Source organism: Diabrotica virgifera, chromosome 3, assembly GCF_917563875.1.
Source record: "Diabrotica virgifera virgifera chromosome 3, PGI_DIABVI_V3a".
NCBI classification, from domain to species: domain Eukaryota; kingdom Metazoa; phylum Arthropoda; class Insecta; order Coleoptera; family Chrysomelidae; genus Diabrotica; species Diabrotica virgifera.
The window spans coordinates 243,862,121-243,883,472 of NC_065445.1; the positions used below are offsets into that span (position 1 = coordinate 243,862,121).

The 21,352-nt window shown below is 34.9% G+C and overlaps 1 protein-coding gene across 7 annotated transcripts in view; it reads right to left on the bottom strand.

Annotated features, from left to right (window-relative positions):
• The window catches only part of LOC114328265 (copper-transporting ATPase 1), a 204,074-nt gene that overhangs the window by 38,536 nt on the left and 144,186 nt on the right, over positions 1–21,352 (bottom strand). For all 7 annotated transcript variants that reach the window (XM_028277071.2, XM_028277070.2, XM_028277069.2 and 4 more), the window contains 6 exons: positions 13,844–14,003; positions 11,836–12,289; positions 7,488–7,733; positions 6,070–6,254; positions 5,128–5,335; positions 4,161–4,365 (listed from right to left, as the gene is read on the bottom strand). In XM_028277071.2, the coding sequence (XP_028132872.1) occupies positions 4,161–4,365; positions 5,128–5,335; positions 6,070–6,254; positions 7,488–7,733; positions 11,836–12,289; positions 13,844–14,003 (1,458 nt within the window). The remainder of the gene's footprint in view (positions 1–4,160; positions 4,366–5,127; positions 5,336–6,069; positions 6,255–7,487; positions 7,734–11,835; positions 12,290–13,843; positions 14,004–21,352) is intronic.

The window sequence follows — 21,352 nt, forward strand, 5'->3', positions numbered from 1 at the left end:
CATTAGTTTTCGAGATATTTGAAGTTAAATATGAAACGGCACAGTTATTTTGATTAATTTGTGATATGATTCATATGATTAAAATTTAAAAATTATTTGTACCCAGTACTTTCAAACTATTTGGCGTATACCTATCATACTTGGCAAAAAGTGTAGGTAGTGTACACCCTACTAAATTAAGATAAATAAACGTTTCTAGCTACTACCAGAGGCGTACGACAGGGGATAGTGTCTGGTTGACCCTTCCCAAATTCTACGTCACTGACAAAATTGCTATTTTAGTGTAATTTTCTGATTTTGCCATACTTTTTATACAAATAATATACTCTTCATTTGTAACGATAAACTGATTAATTTTCGACATATTTGAAAATAAAAATGAAGTGGCACAATACATTAATCAAAATAACCGTGTCGTTTCATTTTTAACTTCAAAGATCTCGAAAACTAATGACTTTATCGTTACGAATGAAGAGCATATTATTTTCATAGAAAGTATTGGAGAATCCAAAAATTGAACTAAAATAGCAATTTCGCCAGTGGCGTAGAATTTGGAAAGGGTCAACCATTCACTTTCCCCCGTCGTACGCATCTGGTAATAGCCACAAACGTTCTTTTAACATAATTTAGTAGTTTGTACAGTACCTATACTTTCTGCCAAGTAAATAATTTTTAAATTTTAAGATAAAACACCCTGTAACTCAGTAAGGAACAAATTTTATTTAAGTGTTTTAGGTTAAATCTTCGTATTTTGTGCTAAGGTTTCTCCAGTTACTATATGGACAATTATTAATGAAACACCCTGTATAAATTACGAGCTCAATGCTTTTACCCCATCCTAAAAGAAGTGCTATACCTAGGTATACCATATACGATATACGCGATGCGTATGCCCTATGCTATTTATGTATACATACACGTAATTTATATATGCACAAAATTTATTTCAGCGAAGTGATGACGGTCGTAAATTCAATACTTTTTCCCCATAGAAGAAGTGCACAACGTCCCTAAAGAAATTTTCAATTCAAAAATTTATTTCGTCGAAGCGATTACGGCCCTAATTCAATACTTTTCCTCAATACAAAAAGTGCACAACGTCCCTATAAAAGTTTTCACTTAAAAAATTTATTTCGTCGAAGCGATGACGGTCGCTAATTTAATAATTTTTCCTTATCCAAAAAATGCACAACGTTCCTCAAGAAGTTTTCACTTCAAAAATTTATTTCGTCGAAGCCATTAAGGTTCGCTAATATAATATTTCCGAATCCAAAAAGTGCACAACGTCCCTCAAGAAGTTTCCACTTCAAAAATTGATTTCATCGAAGCGATGATGGTCGCTAATTTAATACTTTTTTACATCGAAAAAGTGCACAACGTCCCTAAATAAGTTTCACTTCAAATATTTATTTCGTCGAAGCGATGACGGTCCCTAATTCAATACCTTTCCCCCATCCAAAAGTGCACAACGTTCCTAAAGAAGTTTTCACTTCAAAAGGTCGCTAATTTATATTTTTCCCCATCCAAAAGTGCACAACGTCCCTCAAGAAGTTTCCACTTCAAAAATTGATTTCATCAAAGCGATGACGATCGCTAATTTAATGCTTTTTTCCATCGAAAAAGTGCACAACGTCCCTAAAGAAGTTTCACTTTAAATATTTATTTCGTCGAAGCGATGACGGTCCATAATTCAATACTTTTCCTCCATCCAAAAAGTGCACAACGTTCCTCAAGAAGTTTTCACTTCAAAAACTGATTTCATCAAAGCGATGACGGTCGCTAATTTAATGCTTTTTTCCATCGAAAAAGTGCACAACGTCCCTAAAGAAGTTTCACTTCAAATATTTATTTCGTCGAAGCGATGACGGTCCATAATTCAATACTTTTCCTCCATCCAAAAAGTGCACAACGTCCCTCAAGAAGTTTCCACTTCAAAAATTGATTTCATCAAAGCGATGACGGTCGCTAATTTAATGCTTTTTTCCATCGAAAAAGTGCACAACATCCCTAAAGAAGTTTCACTTCAAATATTTATTTCGTCGAAGCGATGACGGTCCATAATTCAATACTTTTCCCCCATCCAAAAAGTGCACAACGTTCCTCAAGAAGTTTTCACTTCACGAATTTATTTCATCGAAGCGATGACGGTCGATAAATTAATACTTTTTTCCATCCAAAAAGAGCACAACGTCACTAAAGAAGTTTTTACTTCAAATGTTTATTTCATCGAAGCGATGACGGTCGATAAATTAATACTTTTTTCCATCCAAAAAGTGCACAACGTCCCTAAAGAAGTTTTCACTTCAAAAATTTATTTCGCCGAAGAGATGACGGTCGCTAATTCAATACTTCTTCCCCATCTAAAAAGTGCATAACGTCCCCAAAAGAAGTTTTCACTTTAAAAATGTATTTTGCCGAAGCGATGACGGCCGCGATGACGTTCGCTAATTTAATCTTTTTCCCTATCTAAAAAGTGCACAACGTCCCTAAAAAAATTTTCACTTCAAAAATTTATTTCGTCGAAACGATGACGGTCGCTAATTTAATAATTTTTCCCCATCGAAAAAGTGCACAACGACCCTCAAGAAGTTTCCACTTCAAAAATTTATTTCTTCGAAGCGATGACGGTCGCAATGACGGTCGCCAATTTAATACTTTTTCCCATCCAAAAAGTGCACAACGTCCCTAAAGAAGTTTTCACTTCAATACATATACGTACAAAATTTATTCCGCCGAAGAGATGACGGTCGTGAAATAAATCCTTTTCCCTATCGAAAATAGGTTTTACATTTATTTTAAATTTAATTACTTCAATACAATTTATGTATAGATACACATAATATAGATACGTACAAAATTTATTTCGTCGAAGAGATGACGGTCGCGAAATAAATCTTTTTTCTCCATCCTAAAATAGGTTTTACATTTATTTTAAATTTAAATACTTCTATATAATTTATATGTACATACAAATAATATATTGCATAAGCGATGACGGTCGTGAATTCAATGCTTTTTCCCCTATCCAAAAATCGCACAACTGGCTTGCAGTCATTAGAGCAAAGAAGAAATATGCATTGTGTTGTGTTTATAGATAATATTATTAACAATGTTAAATATAAGACATGTGGTTTGATCAAATTTATTAGGTTTCATGTGCCAAAGGTCAACCTAAGAGTAAACAGTAATGACCTATTTTCTTGTAGTCCATATAATCCTTGTGCAATAATAAACTATATGCAATATCAGTGTAATGCATTAATAAAAATCTGTGATATAGACCTCTTTAACTGCAGTGTAAGGGATATTAAAAAATGTTATCATCAATAGATAAGTAATGGGCTCAATTTTAAAATTTTTTTAACTTGTGTCTTTTTTTTTAATGTGTTTACTTTCTGTACTTTTATTTTGTACTTGTGTGTATATTGTATTTTTTTGTACTTTTTGTGTGTATATTGTTATACCAAGTAATGAGCACTCTTACATGTAATTACTACCTAGGTGGTGTTTGTAAGTTTTAAATAAATAAATAAAAAAATAAATAAATAAACAACGTCCCTAAAGAAGTTTTCACTTCAAAAACAGATAAAAAGGGTATACAAATATCTAGGAACATTGGTTAATCAAAACGCAGAACAAACGCAAGAGAAAAGCCGTATAGAAACAGCAAGGGCAAAATTTTTGAAAATTAAACATTTATTATGTAGTAAAGACTCGTTAAGAGGTCCTCGTTATAGTCTACTGCGTTTGATTATAGAGGGCAAGATAAAAGGTAAAAGAGATGTAGGAGGAAGACGAACCTCCTAGTTACGAAATCTAAGGGAATGGTTTAGTCTGAGCTCTAACCAAAAAATATTTAGAGCTGCTGTGAGTAAAATAATAATTTCCATGTTAATATCCAACCTTCGATAGAAGATATAACCTCAAGAAGAAGAAAAATCTCTCTCAATGCGATTCTGAGCAAACACATACAAGTATAAGTACACGCAACTTAAAGAACTTCGCATAGAAAAAAGTGTTAACCTCAAGCAGATACTAAGCTTAGATACTAAAAATAGCAGATTAAAAAATATAAATTCGTAAATCGTTTCAAAATTTTCCTTGAATTACCAAACTTTTTCAGCGGAAGCATTTTTGCATGTTATTAAATTATTCCTTACCTTTGTACTCGTATAACTTTATGTGATGGAAGTACTTCGGCGTATATTTTAGTGATTCCCACTTGTCTTGCTATACTGGCCGCAGTTTTTCGATTATCTCCAGTCAAAAGAATTACTTCTAGTCCCATTTTTTTCAAAGTATATACCGCTAAATGGGCCTCCGGTTTCACAGTGTCAGCTACACTGAATATTGCTATTATGCTACCTGAAATGAAGAATGTCAAGTTTAAAACTATATATGTAATTCCTTAAAATATTGTCAATGGACTTTGAAGACGAAGATGAAGGACCATAAATACTAAATAGAAGTACTGTATGCTATGAAGTTGGAAAAAAAGGAAAGCTGTTGATCCTGATAACATATCAGCAGATATGTTAAAACTAAATAACGAAGAAAACATTTTTACCAAAAATACGCACGAAACTCTTTAGCGACTATATGCGGATAAGTCTTGCGATTCATAGTTTGAAGTTATTCCTACGTATCACCCGCAGTAGAATAAGGAATAAGTGTGAATAAGTTCATGATGAAACGCAGTTTGTATTTAGAGATGGATTGGAAACTATACTAAAATCACAATCAAGATGCAGTAGAAGTAAACAAACCGAGACACGTTAACTGTTACAAGGAGCACTCCTGAATCATGATTTAAAATGTATAAAATTTGTAAATCATCATTTGTGATTTAAAATGTACAATCCATTGTAAATCATGATTCAGGAGTGCTCGTTATAACAGTGAATGTGTCTCGGTTTGTTTACTTCTACTGCATCTTGATTGTGAATGTAGATTAGAGAAGCAATTTTTCTGAATGTTTTCAGAAATGTCGAAATCAACTTAAAGTTGTCTTTACCATTTTTATTGATTATGAAAAGACGTTCGATAAGGTGCATCATGACACGTTAATCAAAATATTAAGAGATAAAGGAGTTGATAGCCGAGATATCAAACATTATTCAAACTTACCGTTGATTGCACAAAGTACAGCAGATCGCCCCTGTTCTTCCTCTGCCGTCATGTTTCTTTCTACCTCCGGAGCTATGATAAAACCGTTTCTATTCATCCATTCTCTATTTCCTACAATCACGTCATAATCCCCTCCATCATTTTCGAGAGTAGAGCTCACTCCAATCAACTGGCCCAGTTTTATGTTCTGAGAGTGGCTTACGTCAATCTAAACATGCAAAAATTAAAAATTATAGTAAAGCTGTTAAAATCAAATCGACTGTTGAAAGGTAAAAGGCTGTAACCCACAAACCAACTTTTTTTTAGGAAGTAGAAAAAACGTTTATTTATTTTTAAAAAATTTATAGGTCAATAATTGATCTATAAATTAATGAAAAAAATTATTGGGTTAAGTCCTCATCAAATTACTTAAATGGAACGTTTTTTCTATTTCCTGAAAAAATTTGATTTGTGGGTTACAAACTTTTATCTTTGATCTGTTGAAAAAAGAATCTATAAACAACTAAAATATTTCAAAAATAAAAATTTAATTGTTTTAATTTAAGCAGTTTTATTTTATTAATAATGAAATTCACCTGAATAATTCTTACTCTAAAAGCTGGTTTAGACACTGCGATAAATGTGAGCAATTTATCGTAATGATCGAGTTGTTTCAATCTATCGTCGTGATTTTATAAACGAAAACGATTTTATAGTAATTTCCAACCACTCTCCTGTAGGTCAAAATATCACCAAAATCGCAAAAAAATAATTACCGAATTTATTAGACAGTTATTACTAGACATTACATAGAGTATGTTAATATTGTTTAATTATTAGATTTGGTGTAGCCATTTAATTGTATCACCTTTCATTTTGTCGATTCCATCAAATATTAAAAAAACTATTATATTTAAATGTGGTTAACGATGCAAAATAAATTAACAACAAGAAAAATAGTACCTGTACTCCTTTAACAGTGAACACTCCGGAGCTACCAGCATTGACCAAATTAGTAAAATTAATTAATTCGGTATTGTCTTTGCCTCCTTTGCTTTTAAGTACATCTGCAAGGTGAGAAATGGTACACTTCATACCACATCCTGGTACTGCCTGGAAGTTTGTGGATTTGCCAACTTGTTCAGTACCTACATACAACAAAAATTATTATTCAGTTATATTAAACGTTAACTTATGGAAAGGGATAAATTATAAACGTATAAAATAAGATAAAGTGTCGAAAAATATTAAAAATACGAGGGACGATCAAAAAGTCCATGTCTTTTTGAATGAAACACAGGTTTTTTTATATAAAAAGATATTTTATTTTTTAACATAATCCTCTTTGAGTTCTAGTCTAGACACTTGATCCAATTTTTTTATTCCTTTCGACAAATATGATTTGTCGAGGTCATCAAATAGACATTTCTTCAAGTTCGGGAACAATAAATAGTCACTCGGGGCTAAATCTGGAGAATGGGGCGAATGAGAAAGCAATTCGTAGCCTAATTCATAGATGTTTGCCATGGAAACTGAACATGTGTGCACCCTTATATTGTTGTGGTGGAAAAGAACTTTTTTCTTGACCAAATGCGGTCATTTTTTTTTCAATTCCTCATTAAATCGACACTATAAGTTGGTATAATATTCGCCACTAATTGTTTTCCCTTTTTGAAGGTAGTCAATGTGGATCATATGGAATAAAAAACGGTCGCCATGGCTTTATTGGCTGACAAACCCACATTTGCCTTCTTTGGCGCCAATTTACACACGCCATTTAATTGTCACACGGTTGCACGGCTTGCAGAAAGCTTTCTCATACCCAAGTGATCATTCAAAATTGAAACCACTGAGCCATGTGATCTGCCTATGACCTCCAAAATTGCTCTCACTTTCAATCTCCGGTCGGCTAAAACCATATCGTGAATTTTTCCAATTGTTTCGGATGAAGAGACCTCAACTGGACGTCCAGAACGTTCGGCATATTCCGTGCTTGTACGGCCACATCGAAATTCAGCAAACCATTTCTTTACCATAGAAATGGATGGTGCAGAGTTACCATAATATTTATCAAGTTTAGCCTTGGTTTGAGTGATCGTTTTTTCCGCAAAAAAAATGCTTAATGAGCATACGAAATTTCTTTTTTTTCCACACTTTTTCATTTTCTTCTTAAAACGCTCGGTAGTCTGTTATCAACAGCTGCCAAGCACAACCTAAATGGCGCAGCTTGTTCGAATTAGACCGGAGTCAAGTGAGAGTTGCCTGTTGACAGGGGCAGTGTTGCCATTTTAATTAAGAGGCGAGAAATTCAAAAAGCCACGGACTTATTGACCCGCCCTCGTAAGTATAGAAGTATAAAAAAATCAAAAACTAAACATTACCTAAAACGTCCTTAACATATTTCACTATAGCTTGAGCTATGGGATGTTCAGAGTTACTTTCTGCGGATCCCACGGCAGCTAGGATGACGGAGGGACTGAGACTGTCTCCCTGCATCCAGATTTTTGCTACTTCCAGTGTACCTTTCGTTATTGTACCAGTTTTGTCGAACATCACGGCTTTGACTTTATGAGCATTTTCCAAAGGTTCTGCACCTTTAATTAAGATTCCGTTGATAGCGCCTACCCCTAAAATAGAAAATATAACAACTTGGTTTAAACACAGGTTATATTATCGAGACAAGTTAACCCGTAGTCTCCCCACGGTACTTTTGAGTACCACCAAATTCTGGTACTCTTATATCCCAAGTATTGAAGTAGATCTAATTTGAGAATGTTCTGTTAAATATCATTTATTAGTTATCAGCTAATGCTTAATACGGCAAATGTCATTCAAACGATTTCGTTTTAAATACACAATAAGATTTGTAGGTACAGTGGAACCCCGATAAGTCGGCCCCCAATAACCCGGAAGTCTGGCTAACCCGGACCGACTTTTATCAGACAAACATTTCATCAATAAAAATGTATGTAATATACTATTTGAGAGATAATGGGTATTTGTGTAATTTGAACTACATATACGATAGTAAAAATGACTCGTGGCACACGACGTTCATTGTTGTGTTATCGGAAACAACAGGCACCTGTAGTATCCTTTATTTATTTCAAACTGTCAGCATTATTTAAAAAAGACTAAAAGACTATTAAAAAATTATTTTTTAAACAATGGTCTTAGTCTTCACTGTTATTAAATAACATAACATCGTTGCGATTGAGACCGTATTGTGTGTAGTAGAGTCGTATTGTTCGCTTCCGTTCTGTAATAGTTCGTAAATCTATTCATATTTTGTGTTTGCGTGTTTTTTTGTCTACGTTATAGCAACAAAACGTAAAAATGTTGTAGTGACAATGGAAAAGAAACTAATTGATAAAGGCGTAATTGATACGTAATTTAGATGTGTACTGTGCATATATATTTCATGTTATTTTAATTATATCGGAGTTTATCTGTAAGTATACCGTATTTTATTAATTTTTACCATTTTCTCTGGCTAACCCGGATTTTCGATAACCCGGATCGACCGCGGTCCCGATTAATCCGAGTTAACGAGGTTCTACTGGATCGTTGGGAATAAACAAAGCTTTTAAATTATTTTAAAAAGTTATGACCGAAAAAGCAAGGCGGACTTAAAAGTACCGTCGGTAAGTAACTGTGTTGCATAAGTCAACCAGAAACATCGAGTCCAGAAGAAAATATTAAATAAGTTGTAATGAACGAGATGTGTATCACTCTACTCATTAAACAACAATGCACGCAGTTTATTTTAATTGATTACATGCTAAAGAGCACAATAATAATAAATTAAATATTATGTCTATACGGGATTAAGTCACAATTGATTGTAACGAAAATTTGCATTTTTAACTACTGTTTGACCTTTCGATTTCCACTGCTGAAATAGTTTTCAAAAGATTATTTTAAAATAATTTAACAAAAAAGTTAACGCTACTTTTATATATTCCACGCTAGAACAAGCTAACGAAGAGCTACGACAGTCTGAAATGTTACAGTTACGCCATCCCTACAAGGACAAAGCATATTCTGTATTAAAGAAATATTTCGATTTTTTTGACTTCCACTTTATTCTGGTATAGTGCGTTATTAACGACAATAACAATATTAGATGGTAAATTCACAAATAGATATTCTACAAGCCACTGTTTATAATTTTAAAAATTTATGCAATCGTGACGGCCTCCATTTTTCTTTTGTGACTTCAATCTTAAATAAATGCTCTCCACAAAATAATTTCCCTGTGAAATTGGATTGATGAAGTCCTATATGGCGTATAAATAAGTCGATGATTAGAAGATTCTTCAGTAAAAACCTAAATTGTGTATTCTCTTCATTAATGTTTTCATATTTCCTTTCTTGTGCAGATGAATGTCCTGCACATCATTTTGTTCAGATGAATGGCCTCACTGAATGGACTTTATCTTTTAGCCCGATCAAAGAACACAAAACTTTACGGAAACCTCAAAAAAAGAAGAATGAAAATTTGGGATAGGTAGTTGACGTTGTCTATTGTTATATAAGAAAAAGTTTACAATTCTACATACCCTCCATTTTTCAAAAATTGAAAAATTGGGAAATACCCCCTTCTAGTATGTGAAAAAATATACATTCAAAATAAGTCCGGAATTGGATAAAATGATCAATTCTAAACAACTTTTGTTCTATAGAGTTTTTCACTAAGTCAATACTTTTCGAGTTATTTTCGAGTAAATATTGTTCATTTTTAACAAAAAAAAAAACATGTTTTTGGACGGTTTTTCGCAAATAACTCAAAAAGTAAGTAGTTTATCGAAACAAATATTCTTAGCAAAGATATAGCTTGTAAAAAGTGAAAAAAATGGTGTGTTTATGAAGTCTGTAGACCCAGTAGAAACAGAGTTGCAACTAATAAAAGTAGGTTCTTATTTGTCAAATTCCAAATCGAATATTTCAACGTGAAATAACCAAAAAAACGGAACACTTTTCGGGAAAACTCATTACGACTTTTTTAAAGTAGTTATTAAAAAAAAAGTGATTTTTGAAAGAAAGGTGCTACGCAAGATATTCAGAGCGGTCTGTGAGAACGGAATATGGATTCCTAGATATAACTTTGAACTGCAGAATATCTACAAGCATACGTTTGGTGGAAAAGATATCACTATAATTAAGCGAAACCGCCTGTGGTGGGCAGGACATGTAGCCCGGGCACTGAATCGAACATGATAAAAAAGATTCTAACGGCGCAACCCGTGGGAATGAGAAGACGGGGTAGACCAAAGCTGAGGTGGATGGACGGGGTAACACAAGATGCCGAGAAGATCGGAGTCGGCAACTGAAAAATGCAAGCAAGGGAAGGGACAAAATGGCATAGAAAGCTTGAGAAGGTCGAGGCCCTATAAGGGCTGTAGCACCAATATGATGATTTTAAAACAACAAATTTTTGAAAAAATTTGATTTTAAAATATTTTTTTTATTTTGAAAAAAATTTCTTTTTTTTTTAAATAACTTAAAAATTATTAGTATGTAATAGGCACCAAAAACCTCAAAGAGTTAATAAAATGTACGTTTTGCTTTTCTGAATATTTTTTGGATTTTTGGTTTTCATGTTAGAAAAAATTTGTTATGCTATGGCTGTTCAAAATTTGCATACAGTCGTGATAAGTGACTCGTTCAAGCCATTTTAACTACAGCCTGTACAAAAATAAGCACTTTGAACAAAAAAAAAGCTTACAAATCGTATAAAGAATACTTAGGGGCCTAATTAGGGGCCAAATTTTGGCGATTCTTTTTACCAAAAAAACAAAAGGGACCAACAATATTTTGAGCGTAACTCACTTACTTTTAATGTTGGAAGCTTTAAAAAAAACAAAAATTAACCATTTTTAAACACTTTAAAAAGGATATAATGAGTTTTCCCCAAAAAGTGCTCCGTTTTTTGATTATTTCACGTTGAAATATTCGATTTGGAATTTGTCGAATAACAATCTACTTTTCATTAGCTCCAACTCTGCTTCTATTGGGTCTACAGACTTCATAATATACACCATTTTTCACTTTTTTATAAGCTACCTATATTTTGCTAAGAATATTTTTTTCGATAAAATACTTACTTTTTGAGTTATTTGCGAAAAACCATGCAAAAATATGTTTTTTTTTTGTTAAAAATGAACATATGAATTCACTCGTAAATAACTCGAAAAGTATTGACTTAGTACTAGAAAAGTTACGTAGTGTTAGTCATTTTATCCAATTCCGGACTTATTTTGAATGTATATTTTTTCACCCCCGAGAAGGGGGTATTTCCCAATTTTTGAAAAATGGAGGGGATGTAGAATTGTAAACTTTTTCTTATATAATAATACACAATTTCAACTATCTATTCCCAAATTTTCATCCTTCCTTTATTTTTTTTGGGGTCAGATTGTTCTTTGATCGGGCTATTTGTCTGATTTGGAAATTATTTTTACCGCTGATAACATTGCACTTCAAAATAAAAATCAAATATTATTCGCAATGAAAGATTTTGTGGACTGAACTTAAATTACCACTCTTGCCTATGATTGTCGTTACGACTTACTCCAGTGGGTGACTGCTCTACTCCATCACGAGTGACAGCACTAAATTAAGCAACATATGACAGGAAACTAGCAATACGGAGTATTAAGAGATAACGGGAAACGACGAAGAAAGACAATTTTCATTTTGTTTATGAATATTGTTTTTAAAACTTACCTGTGCCAACCATAACTGCAGTGGGAGTGGCCAATCCAAGTGCACAAGGACATGCAATAGCTAACACGCTTAAAGCACATCTAAAAACAAACTGAAGGATAATTTCCGTGTTATTAAATCCCTTTTTATCACTGTCACCCAGAGGTAGATAATTGATATCGATAGCACCCACTATCGACCAAATTATCAGCGTCAAAACTGCTAAAAGTACTACGGTAGGAACGAAATAACCTGCTATCTTATCGGCCAATTGTTGGATGGGAGCCTTGGACGTTTGTGCTTCTTCTACTAATTTAACTATTTGGGATAAAGTTGTGGCTTCGCCAGTGTGCGTGGCTTCGACTATGAGAAGACCGTGTTGATTTATTGAGCCGCCTATAACAGTACTGCCTATTTTTTTGGGAACGGGCATGCTTTCGCCTGTAATAAGACTCTCGTCACACATTGATTGACCCTATAACAAAAAAATAGCATTAAACGTTTGTTAAAAGAAGATTTTTGTTGTATAAGACTCCAATCCCTTGAACCTTCTCTTTAGGAGCTACGTACTGTTGTCTTATCCAAGTTGTATTAGTTCAGGTTTCTTGTTTATACACAACAACACTGCTACATCGACAATTATATGTAAATGACTTATTATTCTTCTCAAAGTGCCCTCTCCTCAATGGAGGTTGGATACTACGATTGTAAACTCTTCTTTGTCTTCAGCTGTTCTTATTAGCTGTTTAAGAATTTAGCCCTGTCCATTGCCAGATGTTTCTTAGCCATGATACTCTTTTCCTTTCTAGTCCTTTCTTTCTGTCGATCATTTTCTTTCACTGTTAGTTGAGCATATTGGTACTTATTATTTCTCAGTATGTCCCAACCCAAGTAGCAAAGCTTAAATGTAATTTTGCCGGACACACCCTACGGCAGAACGATGAAAGATGGACTAAGATGATTATACATTGGAGACCGTGGAACCACAAACGAAAAAGGGGAAGGCCACAAATGCGATGGTCAGATGACCTGAAGAAGCACACTAGGTCAAAATGGATGCAAATTGCCCAAGATAGAGAGGCATGGAAGAAGGAAGAGGAGTCCTATATCCAAGGATGGATGTTTAGGGCTGATTATATAGATAGATAGATTTCTCAGTATGTGACCTAACTATGATGTTTTTTTAACTTTCAATGTGTTGAAAAGTTTTCGTTACTTGTCTATTCTATGCAGCACTTCTTCGTTTAGGTATGCAATGTCCATGAAAGTTTGATGATTCTTCGGTAAATCTACATTTCAAAGGCCTCCAATTTATTTACGGTTGATGATTTAAGGGTCCACGTCTCAACTGCATAGAGAAGAGTCGACCAGACGTAGCATTTTGATAAACGTAGTCGAATTTCGAGTTTTATTCGAGAATCACATAGCAGTCTGTTGATTTTTTCGAAAGATTTTCTTGCCTGTTCTCTTCTAGATCTTATTTCTAGATCAGGATTTAGGCTGCTATCGATCCAACATCCCAGGTACTTAAATTTATTGACCTATTCTAAAATTTACCCGTTTATTGTGCAATGAGTCGTTGACTCGTTATAGACCCAAGTCAGAATTCGAAATATCACCGTATCAACGGCGTATCTGATGCTGTTGATAATTCACCTTGAATCCAACCTTGGAATCCTTCGGTACCTCTTAAATAGAAACTGGGAGTAAAGAATAAATATGTAGCAGGAGTGACAGAACACATCATTGTCTAACTACCCTTATAATTTCTACTTCTGCGGACGTGGAACCTTCGATCCTAACTCTGGCAGTTTGGTTCCAGTACAGGTTTTTAGTTAAGTATACTAGTAAGTTGACCATAGTAGTAAGTTTTTAGTTAAGTTTAGTAGTTTGATGTATTTCCATCTGAACCGACTTATTGCTTTTAATAGGACTTTTACTGCATGACTCATTAAGCTTATCAGACGAAACTCGTTGCAATGTTTTGGGGTTGGTTTCTTTGAATGACTTATTAAAAAAAATGTCTTACCTGTAACACTTTTCCATCTACAGGAACTTTTGAGCCTGGTACCACTTTCAAAATGTCTCCTCTCTGTACCAGATCCACATTTACTTGCTCTTCTGTCAAAATTTCTCCCTTTTGACCTAAAGTAATTATCACAGCTTCTGTAGCTTTTAAAGACAACAACCTAAAAGAAAATAAGTTTTTTAGTATGTACATATACTGCATCGAAATAAAAATGACGGATTTATGCATACATAAAAACCGATGACGGATTTTTTAACAGTAAAAATTCTTCTTCATGTTGGCGATCATCATGGCAATTTTTATCTTATCTACAGCAGCGTGGAAAAGCTGCAGATATGTTGTGTTGAACCAGGTTCTGAGGTTCTTTAACAAGGATGTTCTTCCTAAACCTCGCTTTCCATATATGGCTTGTGGGAGGGTATATCTGAAGTAATTTCGCATGTGTCCGAAGTATTCTAGCTTTCGAGATTTTATGAGGGTTAGTACCTCTCGGTTCTTCTTCATTCTTCTGAGGATATACTCATTTGTGACTCGGTGAGTCCACGGGATTTTATGTATCCTTTGATATAGCCAAATCTCAAATGCTTTCAATTTTCTGCACATATCTTCGTTAAAGGTCCACGATTAAATGCCATAAAAAAGAAAAGACGTAGCATCACAGCATTCTTAGTTTTATGCCAAGAGACAGGTTGTAGCTCTTAAAGAAGGCCCCCATCCGGTTGAAGGTAGATTTAGCCTTTCCGATGCGCTTTCTTATCTCTTCGTTATTGGTCCATTATTACGGTGCCGAGGTAGTAATAGTGCGTCACTCTCTCTACAGGGGTTTGGTTGATGTAGAGTTGACCTTGCTGGTCCAAGTAATGAAGCTTAAAATAGAACAAAACGACGCAATTTTTACAGAATGGATCGATTTGCTTGAAAATTTGAGAATAAGTAGTGGATAGTCCAAAGATCAAAATCTATATGATTCCGAAAGGCGCTTTTACCATGGGGGTGGTTGCCACCCCATCTCGGGGGTGGAAATTTTTTATTATATTTTGACCACAAAAGTTGCTAGAAACATTCATTCTAACCCGTTGTCCTAGGTGAACGACAAACGCGACAACGCGACACGACGCGACGCGAAAATATCAAGTAATGGTTGTATTTGTGTATGGCCTACGTTTTCGAGTTAATCAGTCTACGACAAGACGCGACGAAGTGCGAACTTGATTTGTTCGCGACGAGACACGACACAGTGTGACGCCCCATTGCTTTTTTCAATTCAAATTATGCTGCGCAATAGCGCAATAGTTTATTAAATAAATAAAAACTAATAATAACTATATAGTATCAGTGTTTTTTCATTAACATACCTTAAAGTCAGTAACAGCCTCTCCTCAATAGAATTTGGTTTTTGAAAATTACTTATTGATAGTTATTGATAGCTCAGTTATTAATACTGAGTTTAACAGCTGCAATGATATAATCGAAAGTGAATAAGCCACAATACTCTTTAAACCAACGTGGATTATTTCATTAATTTCGGATATAAATGATTAAACTCTCCAAAGGACATCGCACACATCTTATGGAAAATATAATGTCACTCAAATTCAATAAAATTTATACGATTAGATTCGTTTTAATATAACGATCAATTCTTATCATTGCGCCAACTCTTAATTATGATTAATTACGGCGCAAATTGCAATTAAAGTTAATCGAAATCACATTTTTGGAGTCCATAAAATGTTAGTTTACAATCATTATTGCTCTGAGTGCTATTCATAACAGCTTAAATCCCGCTGGGCCTAAGCGGATTAGTGAAACTAATCCGCTGATTTATGGAGTACCGAAAATCTGGGTATTTTAAAATATTTTTCCACCTACCTCTACCGAAAGTATACTTTTCCGGACCTGATTATAGGGAGCAAAGTTGTACTTTTCCTCCCTAGGGAGGAAAATATGTTTCCTCCCTAGGGAGGAAAAGTAAAAGTGACGTCATGGTATTTAATTCATGAAATATAACTTATTGACGCCCTGTACAATATCTATTTTCTATTACGTAAGTATCTATACATTTTAACGTTTATTTATAAAACACCCTGTATTTTGCAGAATGGTAAAAAACAGTAAATTGTTATTTTGATTTAACAATGTTTACATTCATAATTTGACTTATATTTGACAGTTATATCGTACCTACTTGTAGTTTTAGTTTTAATAAATTTTGTTGGTTAGTTACATAAATAAATTAAGTAAAAATTAAAAAATGACTTATTATTAATTTGAGGAAGGTGGAAAAACCATATGTATAACATGGGAGTAAAGTGCCTTTTCCTCCCTTGAATGATTACTGCCCTCCGCTACGCGTCGGGCAGTAAACTTCATTATCGGGACGAAAAGTAACACTTTCCTCCCTTGTTATACAAATAGCTATTTCTCTCTCTAACTTATGTACCTACCTATTTGATTTCAGATTGATTTATATCAATTTCTGCTCTTATTTTTGAAAATAGAGAGTTGGCGCAATGATAAGATTTGATCGTTAATTTAAAACGAATCTATTGGTATAAATTTTATTGAATTTGAGTGACATTATATTTTCCATAAGATGTGTGCGATGTCCATTACTCGTTCTAATTATATGACATTTGTTGTCTTTCTTTTTCGTTTATGGAATTTTTTAGCTAAGTATTTAAAATATGAATTTTTTTAGTAACACTGCCGTAATACACACGGCATAAGCGAACATTCCTATTCACACTTAAGAATAGGAATGAATAATTGACATCGTCACGTTTGTGCTGGTTTGAGTGATGGAAAGCGACGCGATGCGACGCTACATAAGCCACACGTCGCGTGAATTACTGGTCGCATCGCATCGCAACGCATCGCATCGCGTCGCGTCGTTTTCCGTCGCTCACCTAGGACAACGGGTAAGCAAAAACGTTCTATACATTTTTTTGATAAAATTAATAGTTTTCAATTTATTCGCTATCGAAAGTGTTAGTTTTATATCGAAAAAATCAATATTTTTAATCAGTTTTCTGCAAATAACTCAAAAAGATTTATCAAAATAACTTTGCTTAACAAAAAGGTACCTTGTGAAAAAATCAACAAAACCGTTTTTTTTAATTTTCTTTAAGACCAATAGTAATCGAGCTATACTTTATTATATGTTAGTTCTTCTTCGTCAAATGCTAAATATTGTATTATCAAAGTCAAAAGACGGGAAAACTATGCATTTTTCGGGGATAAAATGTTTAAACTAATTTGAAGTATGTATTTAAAAATATCTATCTCCAGAAATAAAAAATAAGTCTTTAGCTCAAAAATTAAGTGGCTTATAATGAAAATAATGTCTGTCCCTATTTTTTCAGCAAAAAAGTGATCGGAAGCAAACCCCTAATCACCACCCTAATTAAAATTAGTAATTGACCTTATTTAGTCTTCTTTATTTATGTATTATTAATAGATTCTAGAAGTTTAACTGGCTTAGAATAATTAGTTTTTAAAAAAATTAAGTCAAAAGCGAATAACGAATTTTTGGAGATACGAAAAAATGTTTATATGAAATCGTAGCTTATTTAATTCCCAAGAATTTGTTTTGCAAAAATTTTTCCTACGGTAAAAATTGAGTGAACTATTGACAATTAAAACTGGTAATAACATGCAAAAACCACCTTTGCCAACCCTTTGAAAGTCGCCACTTTTACGACTCAGCATTTTAAAAGGATTTAATATTAATAGCCTTATAGACCTTGTAAAAACCTACAAAATTATTTTTCACCAAACTTTCTAAGATAAAAATTAAAAAGGTTACGGTTAAAAAATCAATATATTTTTTTGAAAAAAAAAAAGGAGAAATCTAATTGGAAGCATAATAATGTAGGTTATCGGTGTTTTTAGTCATTTGTCTTATTTATTCTTCTTTATTTATGTATTATTAATATTATATTCTAGAAGTTTGACTGGCTTAGAATGATTAGGTTTTAAAAAAAAATTGGAGTTAAAAGCGAATAACGACTTTTTGTAGCTTGGTAAAATTCAAATCATTTTCTTCAGAATAGAAAGATTAGCATCAGATATACGAAAAAATGTTTTAATATGAAACTGTAGGTTATTTAACTCCCAAGAACTTGGTTTCAAAAATTTTTTTCTACGGCAAAAATTGAGTGGTAAATGAGTATATATCGAAAAAAATTGATGTTTTCGATATAAAACTAACACTTTCGATAGCGAATAAATCGAAAAGTATTCATATTATCAAAAAATGTATAAAACATTTTTTGCTTAGAATGAATGTTTTTATCAACATTTGTAGTCAAAATATAATAAAAAATTTCCACCCCCGAGATGGGGTGGCAACCACCCCTATAGTAAAAGCGCTTTTCGGAATCATATAGATTTTGATCATTGGACTTTCCACTACGTATTCTTAAATTTTCAAGCAAATCGATCCATTCTGTAAAAATTGCGAGGTGAAAAGCTTCGGTTCCTGGACTATGCTAACGATTCCGCCCTTTTCTTGCTAATGATTCTTTACGTTTATATTGAGTCCATACTGTTGACTTTAGTACGTGATTTTGTTCATAAGGACTTGCAGGTCTTCTAGGTTGTCCGCAAATACTGTGGCATCATCTGCATACCTGATGTGGTTTAGCCTGTACACTGTACCCGTTTAGTAGAATATCTTTTCAGTTTCGTCAAAGCTTCGATAAATATTCTTTTAGAGTAGAGATTGAAGATTTATCATCATCATCATCATCATCATCATCATCATCATCATCATCATCATCATCATCATCAATCCGTACGCGTTCACTACTGGACATAGGTCTCCCTCAGCTCTATCCATATGTCTCTGTTTTGTGCGGCTTGCATCCAGTTACCGATAACATGCCTCAGATCGTCAGCCCATCTGGTTGGTGGTCGTCCTCTGCTCCGTAGTGCTTCTTCTCGTGGTCTCCCTTCGACAATACGTTTTGTCCATTGGTTGTCTGGCAATCTGGCGACGTGTCCTGTCCAATTCCACTTAAGCGACGCATTTTTTTGACAGCGTCTGTTGTTTTTGTTCTACGGCGTATTTCTTCGTTTGGGATTCGGTTTCTTAGAGAGACACCCAACATCTGGCGCTCCATAGCCCTCTGAGTTACGCGAATCTTGTACACTACCTTTTTTGTTAGTGTTAATGTTTCGGCTCCATAAATGAGTACAGAGTACAGGCAACACACACTGGTCAAAAATTTTCCTTTTGAGGCATATGGGCAAGTCCTTGGCAAGAGGGGAAGAGATTGAAGATTAGAGGAGATAAAATACAGCCTTGCCTCACTCCACTCATGATTTTCGGATTTTGGTTGTTAATTCCTGCTTCTTTTAGTATTTGCATCATCTTGGCCTGCTATAATCGATCAAACGCTTTCTCGTAATCAGCTAGGCATGCGTATATGTCGAAATTTACGTCTCTGCATCTCTGGAATAAGACTTGTACTGTAAAATTATAGAGCTGGAGGATTTTACTGTTGGTTCCAAAAAACAATGTTACTCGTCAACAATGATAACTAGAGCAATTTTGACACGGGATTCAAGCCATAAGCATTTTGGTGTAGGAAAAACTCGTAATTATATTTGGATCCATAAAGCTTTGTAAACTAATACTGTCGCTCCTTTTAAAACTGACATGTTGTAACAAAAGCATCTTACCGACTTGATGCTTAAAGGACGTATTTCCTTTAGCTACTTACTTACTTTCCGTGTCCGGAACACCAACAACTTTAAATTCTGTATTTCCAATGGTTGGCCACATAGATGGCCCTGTCATTTGCTATAATTAAGTCTTGTTCTGTGCAGGTCTCTCTCATCTCTGTGCATGATAGTAGATGCCGGCTGGTCTGAACCGCGCCACAGTCGCAGGTATCGTCCTCCTGGTATTCCCATTTTTTCAGGTTACTAGCACAACGTGAAACGCCGGTTCTTAGTCTGTTTAGCGCTTTCCAAGTCTGATACGGTAAATTGTGTCCAGCAGCCATTTCCTCCGAGGAAGGAAAATGTGTCGCGGTAGCTGACGCTTGCCATAGATGTATTCGGCGCGTCTCTGGCGCTTCGGGGATGGATCTTGATGTTTTCAGGAAGCTTTTCCGAGATCTTAGTCTGTTTGGCTGAGTTTGGTGGTCATATAAGGGGTGTCTTCGGTCCGTGTCCTGCTTTTTCCGTTCTACCTCTGACGTGACCTTCCTCCTGATAGGTGGTGGAGCAATTCCAGCAATGGGGTATACCTCTTCGATAGGCGTCGGTTTCAGGCAACCCGATATTATACGGACCGTTTCATTTAGAGCCACGTCGACGTTCTTGGCGTGAGCAGAGTTTGCCCATACTGGTGCTCCAAACTCAGCGGCCGAAAAACATAATGCCAAGGCAGAAGTGCGGAGAGTGTGTGGTTGTGCTCCCCATTTTGTATTAGTTAGCTTGCGGATGATATTATTTCTGGCACTTACTTTCTTCTTGACATCTTGACAGTGGTATCGGTAAGACAGAGTTCTATCCAGACGGACGCCAAGGTATTTTGGCGTCTTGTTGTGTTCCAGCATCTGACCACGCCATTCCACCTCCAGCGACCTTCGGGCATGCTTGTTTCTCAGGTGGAAAGCACATACCTGGGTTTTTGTGGGATTGGGTTTCAGATGGTTTTTATCATAGTATAGAGCTAAGTCTCCCAGGGCATCTGTCAGTTTCACTTCGACTTCATTGAAGGTTCTTCCCTGAGCTGCCACCGCTGTATCATCAGCGTAAATCAATTGCCTTGTTTGTTGGTGTATGGGTTGGTCGTTGGTGTATATGTTGTATAGAATCGGCGCGAGGACACTTCCCTGTGGTAGCCCATTTTTTTGGTCCCTCCACCGACTGTTCTTGGACTGGAGCGTTACGTAGAAGCGTCTATTCTGGAGGAGACATTTCACTAACCTTGTTAGTCGGAAAACCTTCGTAGTTTCGTAGAGTTTTGCGAGTAGCCGTTGATGGTTAACTGTATCATAGGCGGCAGTTAGGTCTATGAACGCTACTCCTGTTATTTCCTTCCGTTCAAAACCATCTTCAATATGTTGGGTGAGATTAAGAATTTGACTGCAGCAGCACTTTCCGGGCCTGAATCCTGCTTGTTCTGGAATAATTTTTCAATCATTCTTTCAAAGGCCTTGAAAAGGTGGCACAAGAGAGATACAGGTCTAAAACTCTTTGTATCCGCCGGATCCTTCCCTGGTTTTAAGAGGGCTACCACTCTAGCTTTCCTCCAGATTTTGGGGATTTCTAATGTACGGATGCAGCAATTCATCATTTTTACGAGCCACTCTAAGGTTTTTAGTCCAAAGTTCTTAATTTGCTCTGTTCGTATGTCGTCCAGGCCAGCCGCTTTATTATCTTTCATTTGATGAAAACTGACATGTTGTAACAAAAGCTTCTTACCGACTTAATGCTTAAAGGACGTATTTCCTTTAGCTATATATGTTCCAACCAACGTCCCAGACTGAT